The following is a 14,728-nucleotide window of genomic DNA, read 5'->3' as shown; positions in this document are numbered from 1 at the left end:
CATTTACATTGGAATGTTGAAGCAATGATGAGTCTATATGAAAATAAAAATGTTCTCTCTCCCTGAAGAGATTGAATGGAACGGGCCTATATTCTCTGGAGTTTAGAAGAATGAGAGGTGATCTCATTGAAGCGTACACAATTCTAAGAGGGCTTGACAGATCGATGCTGAGAGGCTGTTTCCCCCTTGGCTGGAGAGTCTAGAACTAGGGGTCATAGTCTCAGGGTAAGGGGTCGGCCATTTAGGACTGAGTTGAGGAGAAATTTCTTCACTCAGCGGGTGGTGAAACTTTAGAATTCTCTACCCCAGAGGGCTGTGGAGGCTCGGTCATTGAGTATATTCAAGACAGAGATCGATAGATTTTTGGACTCTAAGGGAATCAAGGGATATGGGGATAGTGCGGGAAAGTGGAGTTGAAGTAAAAGATCAGCCACGATCTTATTGAATGGCGGAGCAGGCTCGAGGGGCCGTATGGCCTACTCCTGCTCCTGTTTCTTATGTTCTAAGTTGTAACCTTCGCTGTCAAGAGAGGGACGTTGCCAACCCTCATGGACTATCCTGGAGTCTCTAGGAATTAAAGATTATGAGAAAAATCACAGCGGAAAAAAATCGTTGGGAAAAAATAGGCTGTTTGGCTGATGGCCAAGCATCATCCAATCGGGTAACAAAGACTCTGGTCACTTTCCAGTTGGCCATGGGAAGGCGTTGCGTCACCAGGAAGGGCGTGTCTGGTGACCAATGGGAGCCTGGGGGGCGGGCCGATTGGCAGCCACAGGTCATGTGCAGAAATCTCCAGGATTACACCGAACCAGAGTTGGCAAACCTACATCAAGATAGTAACATGTTCTAATTCATTGTTCTGACCAACTCTATAGGGTACATCACTGAACATATGACTGGAAGCAACATCAGAGCTGGGTGACACGTTACAATATCACGGTGGGCCGGCTGCTCGCTGAAAAGGTCCGTTAGGCAAATGAACGGGACCCACCTCCAAAATAATAGCTGCTTCCTGAGTACATCTGCGTCTGCGCGGCCGAGTGAGCAGTCGAGGCAGCTTTGCCGTTCAACTTGACGCTGACACGATTGCGTTTGGTGCTCAAATGGACGGCGTGCCACTGTCCATCATTCAGATTGAAGCCTGTGACAGCAAAAACACGGAGGTCAATGAGTCTCATTAAAGGAAGCCCATCTGGTTTCTTGACGGGGGATGGCGGTGTCAGAACTATTTACGAACTGCACAGATTTAAGATAATTGGCAGAAGAACCAGAGGAGAGATGAGAGGCATTGTTTTTTTTTAATGCAGCGAGTTATGACCTGGGACGCACTGCTTGAAAGGGCGGTGGAAGCAAGATTCAACAGTAACTTTCAAAACCAGAATTAGATAAATACTTGAAAAGGTAAAAAAGTTGCAGGATGACGGGGAAAGAGCAGGGGGTGGTGGGACTAACTGGATCGCTCTTTCAAAGAGCCGGCACAGGCACGATGGGCCAAATGGCCTCCTTCTGTGCTATAAAATTCATTAATTCTATGAATGGCTACACACCTTCAATTGATACGGTGCTGCCAAAGAACAATCATCATTGGCTGCAAGAAGGGTTGTTTGTCTCCCACAGGTGCCAATAATTGAGAATCGGATTTTTAACATCCCTTGTTAGCTGTTTGTTGTACTGATGGTATAAACCTTGAAGGGCCAGAAATTTGAGTCCCCACGGGTGAGTACGCGCTGGGTACTCACGCGTAGGCCCAACGAAAGTGCCGGTTTCGTGCATGCACTGCGCATGCGCGGGAAACCGGAACTTCCGTTCCCTTAAAGGAAAAAGGGGTTCACAGGTCGAACGCGTGCGCCGGAGAGGCAGCGCGTACGCCTGGAACTTCTGTTTTTTTTGCAGGTTTCTCCGGGAGGGTAAGTTTCCAGGAGCTACGCTTGTAAAGAGCAGTCGCAAGGCCTGCTTTTAACAAGGTAAGTGGTGAATTAAGTAAAATTAAAACATTTATTCCACAGGTTTATCATTTTTAAATAATTTAAAGGTAAGTTTATTTTTAGCCCCATTAGAAATTGTAATTAATATTTTTTTAAATTTAAATTATTGTTTAAAATAGTTATTTTATGTAATTTATAGATATTTCAAAAATGTGATTTAAAAAAAAATTTATTTGAAGTTTTAGGTATGTTTTGGGGCTTCTTCTTCTTATCGTGTCCATGGACAGTCTATACATAGCCCAGCCAGAACTGGACACATTTTTGCGCCTTGTTGTTGGATTCGGCAAGATCTGCAACAGTGCAGGGTTCCTCTAATGATGGACATTGCAGGAGATGTTGCATAGTCTGTGCCTCTGAATTGTAGTCATAGATTTGACAGGCCTTCCTGTCAAATCTATGAGTACAATTCAGCCCCAAAACATAACTAAAACTTCAAATAAATTTTAAAAAAACATCACATTTTTAAAATAACTATAAATTTAAAGTTTTTTAAATTCCAATTCTGGGCCTGCTCCAACTGCCGGCGCGCAATGCTTGCGTATCCCAGGGGACGCTTCGAACTAACTGCGCCCCTGGGATACGCAAGCACTGTGCGCCGGCAGTTGGAGCAGGCCCAGGATCGGAATCCCATGCGGGCCCACAGCACAACGGCCGGCGCGCTAGGTAAGTGCAGGTCGGAGGCTTGCACCCGCGGGAAGCCTCCGACCCGAATTTCTGGCCCGATTTTTTTCCTCTTCTAACTGATGATGTGGTCCAGTTCCACTGATGCTAGCGACCCACCAGTGCCACGGTATGCACTGTGGCTCAGTGGTATCTCTCTCAACTCTACGTCAAACGTTTTTTGGGTTCAAGTCCCACTCCAGAGACTTAAGCCCATAATCTAGGCTGCATCACTTGTGTGATGCCTCGCCTGCTTCCAGGATGAATGATGACGAGTATTCAGTCCCGGAGGGCAAGACATAGGAACCCAATCTACCCATTTAAACACACAGGCCTAGAAATTCAGTGGCCTGCGCCACCAGTTTGCGCCCAAAGAGGGCTTTAGCGCCACTGTCCAAACCTACCGCGATATTTAGCGGGGCGCTAATGGCGGCATTAGCCTGTAGCGCTGCGCCGCCACCGATGACGTCATCGGTGTGCGCAGCGCCCCGCTGGCCATATTTGGTCGCTGCCACCTCCTCCGCGCCGGCCGCAAACAGCGACCGGTACACAGGGGCCTACCTGTGCCGGTAGTGGGGCGAGTTAAGGTGGAGGTGCGGCCGGCCGCTTTTTCGGCGGCCGCCTGCCCGCCCCTCTGTCCCCGGCCTCCTACACCCCCCCCCCCCCGCGGCATTGCCGGCTGTTTCCAGAGAGCCCGGCACTTCTCCTTGGTGCCGGGCTCATTTGCCGGCACTCGCGAGCGGGGATCGCGCTGTTGCAGGCACCTCCCCCTTAAGAGTGAGAGGAAGGCCTGCAGTACCGCAGGCTGCCGTGCCGCAGCGGGTGGCGCTGCGGCACTTTGCACGCCGATATTCAGTTTCAGCGCCCCAAGCGGGGCGCCGAAACCCTTGTTTAGCGGCCGGCTTCCACTTGGGGTGCTGAAACTGAATATCCCGCTGGCGCAAGTGGCTCCGCGCGCAGCGGTAATTCCGGCGCCCAGGCGAGCTGGGCGCCCCTAACTGAATTTCTAGGCCACAGATATTTTACCAAAAGAAAAACAGAAAGACTTGCATTTATATAGCACCTTTCACAACCATCAGATGTCCCAAAGCACTTTACATCCAATTAAGTTCTTTTTGAAGTGTAGTCACTGCTGTCATGTGGCAGCCAGTTTGCACCCAGCAAGCTCCCACAAACAGCAATGAGAGAATGACCAGGTCATCTGTTTTTGTGATGCTGATTGAGGGATAAACATTTGCCAGGTCACCGGGGAGAATTCCCCTGCTCTTCTTCAAAAGAGTGTCATACAATCTTCTACGTCCACCTGAGAAAGCAGAAGGGGTCTCAGCTTAACATCTCACTCAAAAGATGGCACCTCTGACAGTGCAGCACTCCCTCAGCACTACACTGGAATTTCAGCCTCGATCTTTATGCTCAGGTCTCTGGCGTGGGACTTGGACCCACAATCTTCGTGACTCAGAGAGAGGCAAGACTGCTACTCACTGAGCCACAGCTACCACATGAATCCTTCAATAGTAACCAGGATTGGGAACCTTGATTGACTTTTTAAATCTCTCCTTAGCCCAGGGACATTGAAGCCAATTGACGCATGCCAACTACTGCCCATGTCGCGATCAGCTACCTCACCACAAACCTAAAACCTTCTGATTGTTGAGGCTCAGTTTCATATTGGGCACTACATTTGCCACCTGAAGGGAGTTATGCTACAAGCATTGGTTTAAAGGATGACGAGCAAGGACCAATAACAATTAAAATCACAGCTGACTGGAATTTCCATCCGTTAACAACAGAAAAGTTTCTTTATAAAAAATGTGTCAAAATACAATAGAGAGTTAACTTAGATTAGAGTCATCGGGCTAGAATTTCCCAGGGCCGTGGAGGCAGAAATGGAGGCATGTGGAGTGTTAATATCTCAAAATCGGGGGGGGGGGGCACGAACCCATCCTGTCCTCAACCCGCCTCCATGCCCATTTCCCAAGAGGCGGGTATCCGACCTGTGCTGGGACCCGCCTCCCCGCGGCGGGAAGGGGATTAGTGCCAATGAACTGCCTGTTAACAGGTAGTTAACAGGCAGTTTTTAGCCTAATCCCTATTTTTATCCCTGAAGTGTGGGCAGCCCGGCAGCTCCAAACCATGCCAAGTTAGCGAGGCGGACCGTCGGGCTGAAGGTCTTGGAGGGTTCGAGATGTCCGGTGTTCAGGTGAGTGATGGGTGCATGAGTGCAGAGGCAAGTGTGTTTGGTGTGTGTAAAGTGTTTAAATAAGTTTTACTTACCTTTACTTACTAATGCAGGCTTCCTTCCTTCAGGTCTCGGGAGTCCCTCAGCCCACCGGCACAGAAAGCAGAATGGCCGCGAGCTGTCAAAAGCTGCAGCCTCTGCTTTCTGTTCTGGAGAGATTGCTAAATCAGCCTGAGAGGAAGGAATTAACTTAGTGTACAGATTGTCAGTGTTTGACAGCTTCAAAGAGCTGTCAAACGTTGATATTTCATCTGTTAAAAGCTCTTGTGAGACGAAATGTCAATCTGTGATGTCACCTGTTGCCGGGTGGCCCTTAATTGGCCTGCTGAGCCCGCTGGGCGGGTTCAACAAGGTCAATCAAGGGAAAATCGAGTGGGTTGGCCACAACTCGATGGAGGCGGGACTACAACCCCAAAAGTGGGAGTCCCGCCTTCTAATCGCCTCCATAGATTTTGTGAATGGAGGCGACTTGGAGGCGGGACTGTTGCTCGTCGTGTCAATGTCCCGCCTCCATCCTCGCCTGACCATTCAGAGGGATTTTCCCCTGATTGAGCTTGTTAAGCCCACCCTGCGGCTCAGCAGGCCAATTAGGGAAGAAGTCACTGACAGATCACGTCAATGTCAGACGTGCTATCTGTCAAGACTTCTTGAAAGAAGAAATGACAGCGTTTGACAGCTCTGTGAAGCTGTCAAACACTGACATTCTCTTGAGTTTGATTAGTTTTTGTGGTGAGGACTGAAAAAACATTGTAAAAAAGTAAATTTCAGATGTCTGATGGATCGGAGGGTCCATCAGCCATTACCTGAAAGCGACAAGGTGGATGTCTGCTCTCCCGATCCAGCACGGCTAAAGGCTATAGAAGTTAAAAAAGGTAAGTGAACAATTTTTAAACTTATCACTCACCTTGCGTACTTACCACTCCACACTTGCACCCATCACTCACCTCTACACCTTACTTCCAGGTGCCTCCGACTGCGGCAGAACTCCTCCACGTCTCCTCAAACCCGACGGAGTTCTCCGAGGTCAGGAAGCCTTCAGCTTGTGAAGGTAAAATGGCACTAATCCCTTTTTCTACCTGTTAACTACCTGTTAACAGGCAGTTAAAAGGATTAAAAGCCTTTCCCGCCTCCAGGAGACTGGATCCAAAGCTGCACATCCTCCCGCCTCCTGGCAAAAGGGCACGGAGGCAGGATGGGGGCGGGTTTGCCATCCGCCCCCACTTTCTCCGATTTTATGTGCTGTCCCGCCTACATGCCCGCCTCCTCGGGGCTTGGAAAATCGAGCCCATAGAGTTATACAGGACAGAAAGAGGCCCTTCGGCCCATCGTGTCCGCGTCGGCCATCAAGCCCAGTCTATTCTAATCCCATTTTCCAGCACTTGGTCCGTAGCCTTGTATGCTATGGCGTTTCAAGTGCTCATCTAAATGCTTCTTGAATGTTGTGAGGGTTCCTGCCTCTACCACCCTTTCAGGCAGTGAGTTCCAGATTCCAACCACCCTCTGGGTGAAAAAGTTTTTCCTCAAATCCCCTCTAAACCTCCTGCCCCTTACCTTGAAACTATGCCCCCTGGTTATTGACCCCTCTACTAAGGGGAAAAATTCCTTTCTATCTACCTTATCTATGCCCCTCATAATTTTGTACACCTCAGTCAGGTCCCCCTCAGCCTTCTCTGCTCTAAAGAAAATAACCCCAGCCTGTCCAGTCTCTCTTCATAGCTGAAGCACTCCAGCCTAGGTAACATCCTGGTGAATCTCCTCTGCACCCTCTCCAATGCAATCACATCCTTCCTATAGTGTGGCGACCAGAACTGCACACAGTATTCCAGCTGTGGCCTAACTAGCGTTTTGTACAGCTCCACCATAACCTCCCTGCTCTTATATTCTATGCCTCGGCTAATGAAGGCAAGTATCCCATATGCCTTTTTAACCACCTTATCTACCTGTCCTGCTGCCTTCAGGGATCTATGTACATGCACACCAAGGTCCCTCTGATCCTCTGTCCTTCCTAGGGTCCTACCATTCATTGTGTATTCCCTTGCCTTGTTAGTCCTCCCAAAATGCATCACTTCACACTTTTCAGGGTTAAATTCCATTTGCCACTGTTCTGCCCATCTAACCAACCAGTCTATATCATCCTGTAGCCTGAGGCTTCCCTCCTCGCTATTTACCACTCCACCAATTTTCATGTCATCTGCGAACTTACTGATCATACCTCCTACATTCATATCTAAATCATTAATGTACACTACAAACAGCAAAGGACCCAGCACCAATCCCTGCAGTACACCACTGGACACAGGCTTCCAGTCACAAAAACAACCTTCGACCATTACCCTCTACCTCCTGCCACTAAACCAATTTTGGATCCAATGTGCCAAATTGCCCTGGATTCCATGGGCTCTTACCTTCTTGACCAGTCTCCCATGTGGGACTTTACCAAAAGCCTTACTGAAGTCCATGTAGACTACATCAACTGCGCTACCCTCATCCACACATCTAGTCACCCCCTCAAAAAATTCAATCAATTTGGTTAGACATGATCTCCCCCTGACAAAGCCATGCTGACTAGCCTTGATTAATCCTTGCCTCTCCAAGTGGAGATTAATTCTGTCCCTCAGAAGTTTTTCCAATAATTTCCCTACCACTGATGTTAGGCTCACTGGCCTGTAATTCCCTGGTTTATCCCTACTACCCTTCTTGAATAATGGTACTACGTTAGCTGTTCTCCAGTCCTCTGGCACCTCCCCTGTGGCCAGAGAGGTTCTGAAAATTTGTGTCAGAGGCCCTACAATCTCCTCCCTTGCCTCACACAGCAGCCTGGGATATATCTCATCTGGGCCTGAGGATTTATCCACTTTTAAGCCTGCTAAAACCGCAAGTACCTCCTCCCTTTCAATACTAATTTGTTCAAGTATATCACAATCCCCCTGCCTGATTTCTATGCCCACATCATCCTTCTCCATAGTGAACACAGATGCAAAATCATTTAAAACCTCACCTACATCCTCCGGCTCTACACACAGATTGCCACTTTGGTCCCTAATGGGCCCTACTCTTTCCCTGGTTATCCTTTTGCCCTTCATATACTTATAAAACACCTTAGGATTTTCCTTTATTTTGCCCGCCAGTGTTTTTTCATGCCCCCTCTTCGCTCTCCTAATTTCTTTTTTTAAGTACCCTCCTGCACTTTCTATACACTTCTAGGACTTCCATTGTTTTTAGTCCTTTGTATCTGCCAAAAGCATCCCTTTTTTTCCCTAATCCATTCTTGTATATCCCTTGACATCCAGGGTTCCCTGGGCTTGTTGGTCCCACCCTTGACCTTTACAGAAACATGTTGGCGCTGTACTCTCTGTATTTCCTTTCTGAAAGACTCCCACTGCTCTGATGTGGATTTTCCTACAAGTAGCTGATCCCAGTCCACTTTCACCAGATCCTGCCTTATCATATTAAAATCGGCCTTCCCCCAATTTAGAACCTTTATTTCCAGTCCATCTTTGTCCTTCTCCATGACTACCTTAAATCTCACCGAATTATGGTCACTGTCACCAAAATACTCTCCTACTGACACATCTACCACTTGCCCGGCTACATTCCCTAGAATTAGGTCCAGTACCGCCCCCTCTCTTGTAGGACTTTCTGCATGCTGGCTCAAAAAGCTCTCCTGGATGCACTTTAAGAATTCCGCACCCTCTAAGCCTTTCACACTCTGACTATCCCAGTTAATATTGGGGAAGTTGAAATCCCCTACTATTATTACCCTATTATTTCTACACTTCTCTGAGATTTGCCTACATATCTGTTCCTCTATCTCCCCCTGACTGTTTTTGGGACTTTAGTACACTCCCAGCAAAGTGCCTGCCCCCTTTTTGTTTTTAATTTCTACCCATATGGCCTCATTAGAGAAACCTGCTAAGATATCATCCCTCCTTACAGCAGTAATTGACTCCTTGATTAATATTGCGAAACCCCCTGCTCTTTTACACCCCTCTCTGTCTCGCCTGAAGATTCTATACCCTGGAATATTGAGTTGCCAGTCCTGCCCCTCCCTCAACCATGTCTCTGTGATAGCAACAATGTCATACTCCCACGTGTTCATCAACACCTTCAATTCATCTGCCTCACTCGCAAGACTCCTTGCATTAAAATAAATGCCATCCAGCCTTGCCATACTCCCTTGTGCCATTACATATTTGTGCTGCCTTCCAGGCTGATTTGTTTTTTCCTCTATATTTGGCTGTGCATCAACCCCTACTATAGGTCCACTCCATATCCCATCCCCCTGCCAAGTTAGTTTAACCCCCCCCCCCCCCACAGGACTAGCAAACATCCCCGCAAGGATATTGGTCCCGTTCTGGTTCAGGTGCAACCCGTCCGACTTCTACAGGTCCCACCTTCCCCAGAAGCAGACCCAGTGATCCAGGAAACTAAAGCCCTCCCTCCTGCACCAACTCTTTAGCCACGCATTCATCTGCTCTATCCTCCTATTCCTATACTCACTAGCACGTGGCACCGGGAATAATCCAGAGATTACAACCTTTGAGGTCCTGCTTTTTAATCTGCTACCTACCTCCCTAAATTCTTGTTGCAGGACCTCCTCCCTCTTTCTACCCATGTCGTTGGCACCAATGTGAACCACGACCTCTGACTGTTCGCCTCCCCCTTCAGAATGCCCTGCAGCCGTTCAGTGACATCCTTGACCCTGGCACCAGGGTGGCAACATACCATCCTGGAGTCACGTCTGTGGCCACAGAAACATCTATCTGTCCCCATTATGATAGAATCCCCTATCACTATTGCTCTCCCACGCTTTTTCCTCCCCTCTTGCGCAGCTGAGCCACTCATAGTGCCACGGACTTGGCTCTTGCTGCATTCCCCTGAGAAACCATCTCCCCAGCAGTATCCACAACGGAAAATATGCTGCAGAGGGTGTTATGTCTGACATTGGTGATAGGTACTCGATTGCCTTGGCCTGAGCACATGGAGTTTGATAGTGCTGTTATCATTGTATTGTGTATAGGTATTCGATTGCTTGTGCCTGGAAGTGTGTGTGTGTGGCAGCCATTATAAAAGCACCATGAACTGAACCCTGCTGACGGTCTCTGGATTATCTTTGCAAACGCAACAGAGGGAGATTGACCCAGGGGACTCCTGCACTACCTTCCTAGTTCTTTTACTCTATCTAGCGGTCACCCATTTCCTGTCTGCCTGTGCACTCTTTTCCTGCGGTGTGACCACAACTTCAGCAGGACTCATAGGGGTATAAGTTCATCTCGAGCGGTAGTAATTAACGTTAGCGCGTCGGCAGTCCATTTCTCACGGCGCCGAATTTTCTTTTTGATTGAAGTTAATATTTTAAAAATCAGGTGGAGTGCAAAACAGGCTGCCGATTTTCTATTACCGGCTTTGCATGGCCGCCCCAGACAAATTTATACCCCAAAATATTCTCCACGTAAACTTTTTATTTTTATTTATTCATTCACGGGATGTGGGCGTCGCTGGCAAAGCCAGCATTTATTGCCCACCCCTAATTGCCCCGGAGAAGGTGGTGGTGAGCTGCCCTCTTGAACCGCTGCAGTCCGTGTGGTGAAGGTGCTCCCACAGTGCTGTTAGGGAGGGAATTCCAGGATTTTGACTCAGTGACAATGAAGGATTGGCTGATATATTTCCAAGTCAGGATGGTGTGTGACTGGGAGGGGAATTTGGAGGTGGTGGTGTTCCCATGCGGCTGCTGCCCTTGTTCCTCCAGGTGGTAGCACTAAATTTGTCCTATTCTCTCATGTGGTAAACTTACCATATTTCTCATGTGTCAGCTTGACTCAGTTGGTCACACTCTTGCCTCAGGGATCTAAAGCTTCAAACCCCCTCCAAGACTTGAGTGCATAATAACGACTTCATACTTCCATAATCTTCATGGTCACTTTTGCTGACACCAATTTTATTTGATTTCCAATTTCATTTTTTCAACTGAATTCAAATTCTCCAAGTGCCAGGGTGGAGTTTGAACTCACCATCTGTGGATTATTAGTCCACTAACATAAGCACTACGCTACTGAACTGAATAAATCAGAGTATTGAAATGCTGCAAAGTACAGTGGAAGTAGAAATATTGGCAACTGAGGGTTTTTATATTCAGTTGTGCAAGATTTGCACTTGTTTATAACACATATATGTGTATTAGTATGCATATATTTTATTATATAAATATGAGTGTAACAATGAGTATATATAAAACATCTATAGATATATATGTATATAAATGTATATATATCTATTTTTCTATATACATGAACTAGTATATACATACTATTTGTATATATTTTATATTATACATATGTATATATACTAGTGTGTATACACACACAAACTAGACTTATGAGAGAAATAACAGCAGAGAATGCTGGAAAAACTCAGCAGGCCAGGCAACATCCGTGGAGAGAGAAATAGAGTCAACGTTTCAGGTCGAAACCCTTTGTCAAGACTTATGAGAGGTTGCTTCCCCTGGCTGGAGTGTCTAGAACTAGGGGATATAAGAACATAAGAAATAGGAGCAGGAGAAGGTCATTCGGCCCCTCGAGCCTGCTCCGCCATTCAATAAGATCATGGCTGATCTGATCTTGGCCTCAACTGCACTTCCCTGCCTGCTCCCCATAACCCCTGACTACTCTGTAGCTCAAATATCTGTCTATCGCAGCCTTGAATATAGAGTCATAGAGTCATAGATTTATACAGCACAGAAAGAGGCCCTTCGGCCCATCATGTCCGCGCCGGCCATCAAGCCCTGTCTATTCTACTGATAAATATATTCACTGACTCAACCTCCACAGCTCTCTGGGGTAGAGAATTCCAAAGATTCACGACCCTCTGAGAGAAGAAATTCCTCCTCATCTCAGTTTTAAATGGGTGACCCCTTATTCTTAAACTGTGCCCCCTAGTTCTAGATTCTCCCACGAGGGGAAACATCCTCCCTGCATCTACCCTGTCAAACCCCCTCAGAATTTTATATGTTTTAATAAGATCACCTCTCATTCTTCTAAACTCCAATGAGTATCGGCCCAACTTGCTCAACCTTTCTTCATACGTCAACCCCTTCAACTCAGGAATCAACCTAGTGAACCTGCTCTGAACTGCCTCCAATGCAAGTATATCCTTCCTTAAATAAGGAGACCAAAACTGTGCGCAGTACTCCAGGCATGGTCTCATCAACACCCTGTACAGTTGTAGCAAGACTTCCCTACTTTTATACGCCATCCCCATTGCAATAAAGGCCAATGTTCCATTTGCCTTCCCAATTACTTGCTGTACCTGCATTCTAACATTTTGTGTTTCATGTACGAGGACACCCAGATCCCACTGTACATTCTGTAGTCTCTCACCATTTAAATAATATTTTGCTTTTTCATTCTTCCAGCCAAAGTGGATAACCTCACATTTTCCCACATTATACTCCATCTGCCAAATTTTTGCCCGTTCACTTAACCTATCTATATCCCTTTGCAGACTCTTTGGGGGAGAAATTGGGTGGAGCCGCAAACGGGGCGCCAAGCTCGCCTGGGCACCGGATTTAGCGCAGCGTTCGCAGCATTTGCGACCGCCAGAAATTCAGCTTGAGCACCCCAAGAGGGAGATGGGGCGAGGCTCGAGGCGCTCCACATCCCTCTTAGGGCGCTGAAACTGAATATCACAGCGCAACGTGCCGCAGTGCCACACGCTGCGGCGCGGCACACTGCGGTACTGCAGGCCTTCCTCCCATTCTTAAGGGGGAGGGGCCTGCACCAGCGCGATCGGAGATCGCGAGTGCCGGCAAAAGAGCCCGGCACCGAGGAGAAGTGCCGGGCTCTCGGAAAACAGCCGGCAATGCCACGGGGGGCGATCAGGAGGCCGGGGACGGAGGTGCTGGCAGGCGGCCGCTGAAAAAAACGGCCGCCCCGCACATCCACCTTAATTTGCGCCACTGCCACCACAGGTAGGCCCCGTGAACCGGGCGCCATTTGCGAACGGCGCTACAGAGGCGGTCGCTGCCAAATATCGAGATCGGGGCGGTAGCGGGGCGCTGCGCACACCGATGACGTCATCGGAGGCGGCGCAGCGCAACAGGTTAATGCCGCCATTAGCGCCCCAGCTAAATATCGCGGGAGGCGTGGCCAGTGGCACTAAAGCCACTGAGTGCCCTCTTTAGGCGCTAACTGGTGGCGCAGCCCACCAAATTTCTCCCCTTTTGTGCACTCCTCACAACTTGCTTTCCCACCCATCTTTGTATCGTCAGCAAATTTGGCAACAGTACACTCGGTCTCTTCATCCAAGTCATTAATATAGATTGTAAATAGTTGAGGCCCCAGCACTGATCCCTGTGGCATCCCGCTAATTACAGTTTGCCAATCTGAAAATGACCCATTTATTCCGACTCTCTGTTTTCTGTTAGTTAGCCAATCATCTATCCAATCCAATATATTACCCCCAAAACCGTGAGCTCTTATCTTGTGTAGTAACCTTTTATGCGGCACCTATCGAATGCCTTCTGGAAATCCAAATACACCACATCTACTGGTTCCCCTTTATCCACCCTGCTCGTTACATCCTCAAAGAACTCTAGTATATTTGTCAAACACGATTTCCCTTTCATAAAACCATGTTGAATCTGCTTGATTATATTATGATTTTGTAAATGTCCTGCTATTACTTCCTTAATAATGGATTCCAGCATTTTCTCAATAATCTCAGGATAGGCGGTCAGCCATTTAAGACTGAGATTGGGAGGAATTTCTTAACTCAGAGGATTGTGAATCTTTGGGAATTCTCTACCCCAGAGGGTTATGGATGCTCAGTCATTGATTATATGAAAGGCTGAGATTGATAGATTTTTGGACTCTAGGGGAATCAAGGAATATGGGAATTGGGCAGGAAAGTGGAGGTGAGGTCCAAGATCAGCCATGAACATACTGAATGGCAGAGCAGGCTCAAGAGGCCATATGGCCTGCTCCTGCTATTAATTCTTATATATATATAGCTGGAGGTGCCCGGCGGTGTCGAGGCTTTTTTGAGGGCATGTTGTTGTTGGAAGAGAGAGAGAGAGCAACTGGGGGAAAGAGAGAGAGCGACTGGGGGGAAGAGAGAGCGCGACTGGGGGGGAAGAGAGAGCGCGACTGGGGGGAAGAGAGAGCGCGACGGGGGGAAGAGAGAGCGCGACTGGGGGGAAGAGAGAGCGCGACTGGGGGGGAAGAGAGAGAGCGACTGGGGGGGAGAGAGAGCGACTGGGGGGAAGAGAGAGAGTGAGAGACTGGGGGGAAGAGAGAGAGCGAGAGGCTGGGGGGAAGAGAGAGAGCGAGAGACAGGGAGAGAGAAAGAGTAGAGAGACTGGGGGGAGAGAGGGAGAGACTGGGGGGAAGAGAGAGCGCGACTGGGGGGAAGGGGAGGAAGGGGGAGGAAGGAGAAGTGGAAGGGGGAGGAAGGGGGGAGGAGGGGGAGGGAGGGAAGGGGGAGGGGGGAGCAGGAGGGGGGAATGGGGGAGGAGGGAGGGAAGGGGGGTAGGGGAGGAAGGGAAGGGGCTAGGGAATGGAGGGGGGAGAAGGTGGGGGGGGGAGGGAGGAGAGGGGAGGGGGAGAGAGGGGAGGGAGAGAGGGGAGGGAGAGAGAGAGAGAGAGCGAGGGAAGGAGAGAGAGACAGAGAGAGAGAGAGCAAAAGGAGAGAGAGAGAGAGAGGGAAGGAGAGAGAAACAGACAGAGACAGAGAGGGAAGGGGAGAGAGAGAGACTGGGGGGAGAGAGGGAGAGAGAGAGAGAGAGAGAGAGAGAGAGACTGGGGAGATATAGAGAGAGACTGAGGGGGGAGAGAGATAGCGACTGAGG

The 14,728-nt window shown here is 48.6% G+C and overlaps 1 protein-coding gene across 1 annotated transcript in view; it reads right to left on the bottom strand.

Annotated features, from left to right (window-relative positions):
- The window catches only part of LOC147120676 (contactin-associated protein-like 5), a 665,277-nt gene that overhangs the window by 507,443 nt on the left and 143,106 nt on the right, over window positions 1-14,728 (bottom strand). The window contains exon 6 of the mRNA XM_085986858.1: window positions 992-1,141. Coding sequence (XP_085842984.1) covers window positions 992-1,141 — 150 coding nt within the window. The remainder of the gene's footprint in view (window positions 1-991; window positions 1,142-14,728) is intronic.

Source organism: Somniosus microcephalus, chromosome 4 (genome assembly GCF_052327205.1).
Source record: "Somniosus microcephalus isolate GS21.2 chromosome 4, FLI_Smic_1.0, whole genome shotgun sequence".
Taxonomy (NCBI): Eukaryota; Metazoa; Chordata; class Chondrichthyes; order Squaliformes; family Somniosidae; genus Somniosus; species Somniosus microcephalus.
The sequence above is the reverse complement of the archived record's forward strand: the minus strand, read 5'-3'. Positions and strand labels throughout refer to the sequence as shown.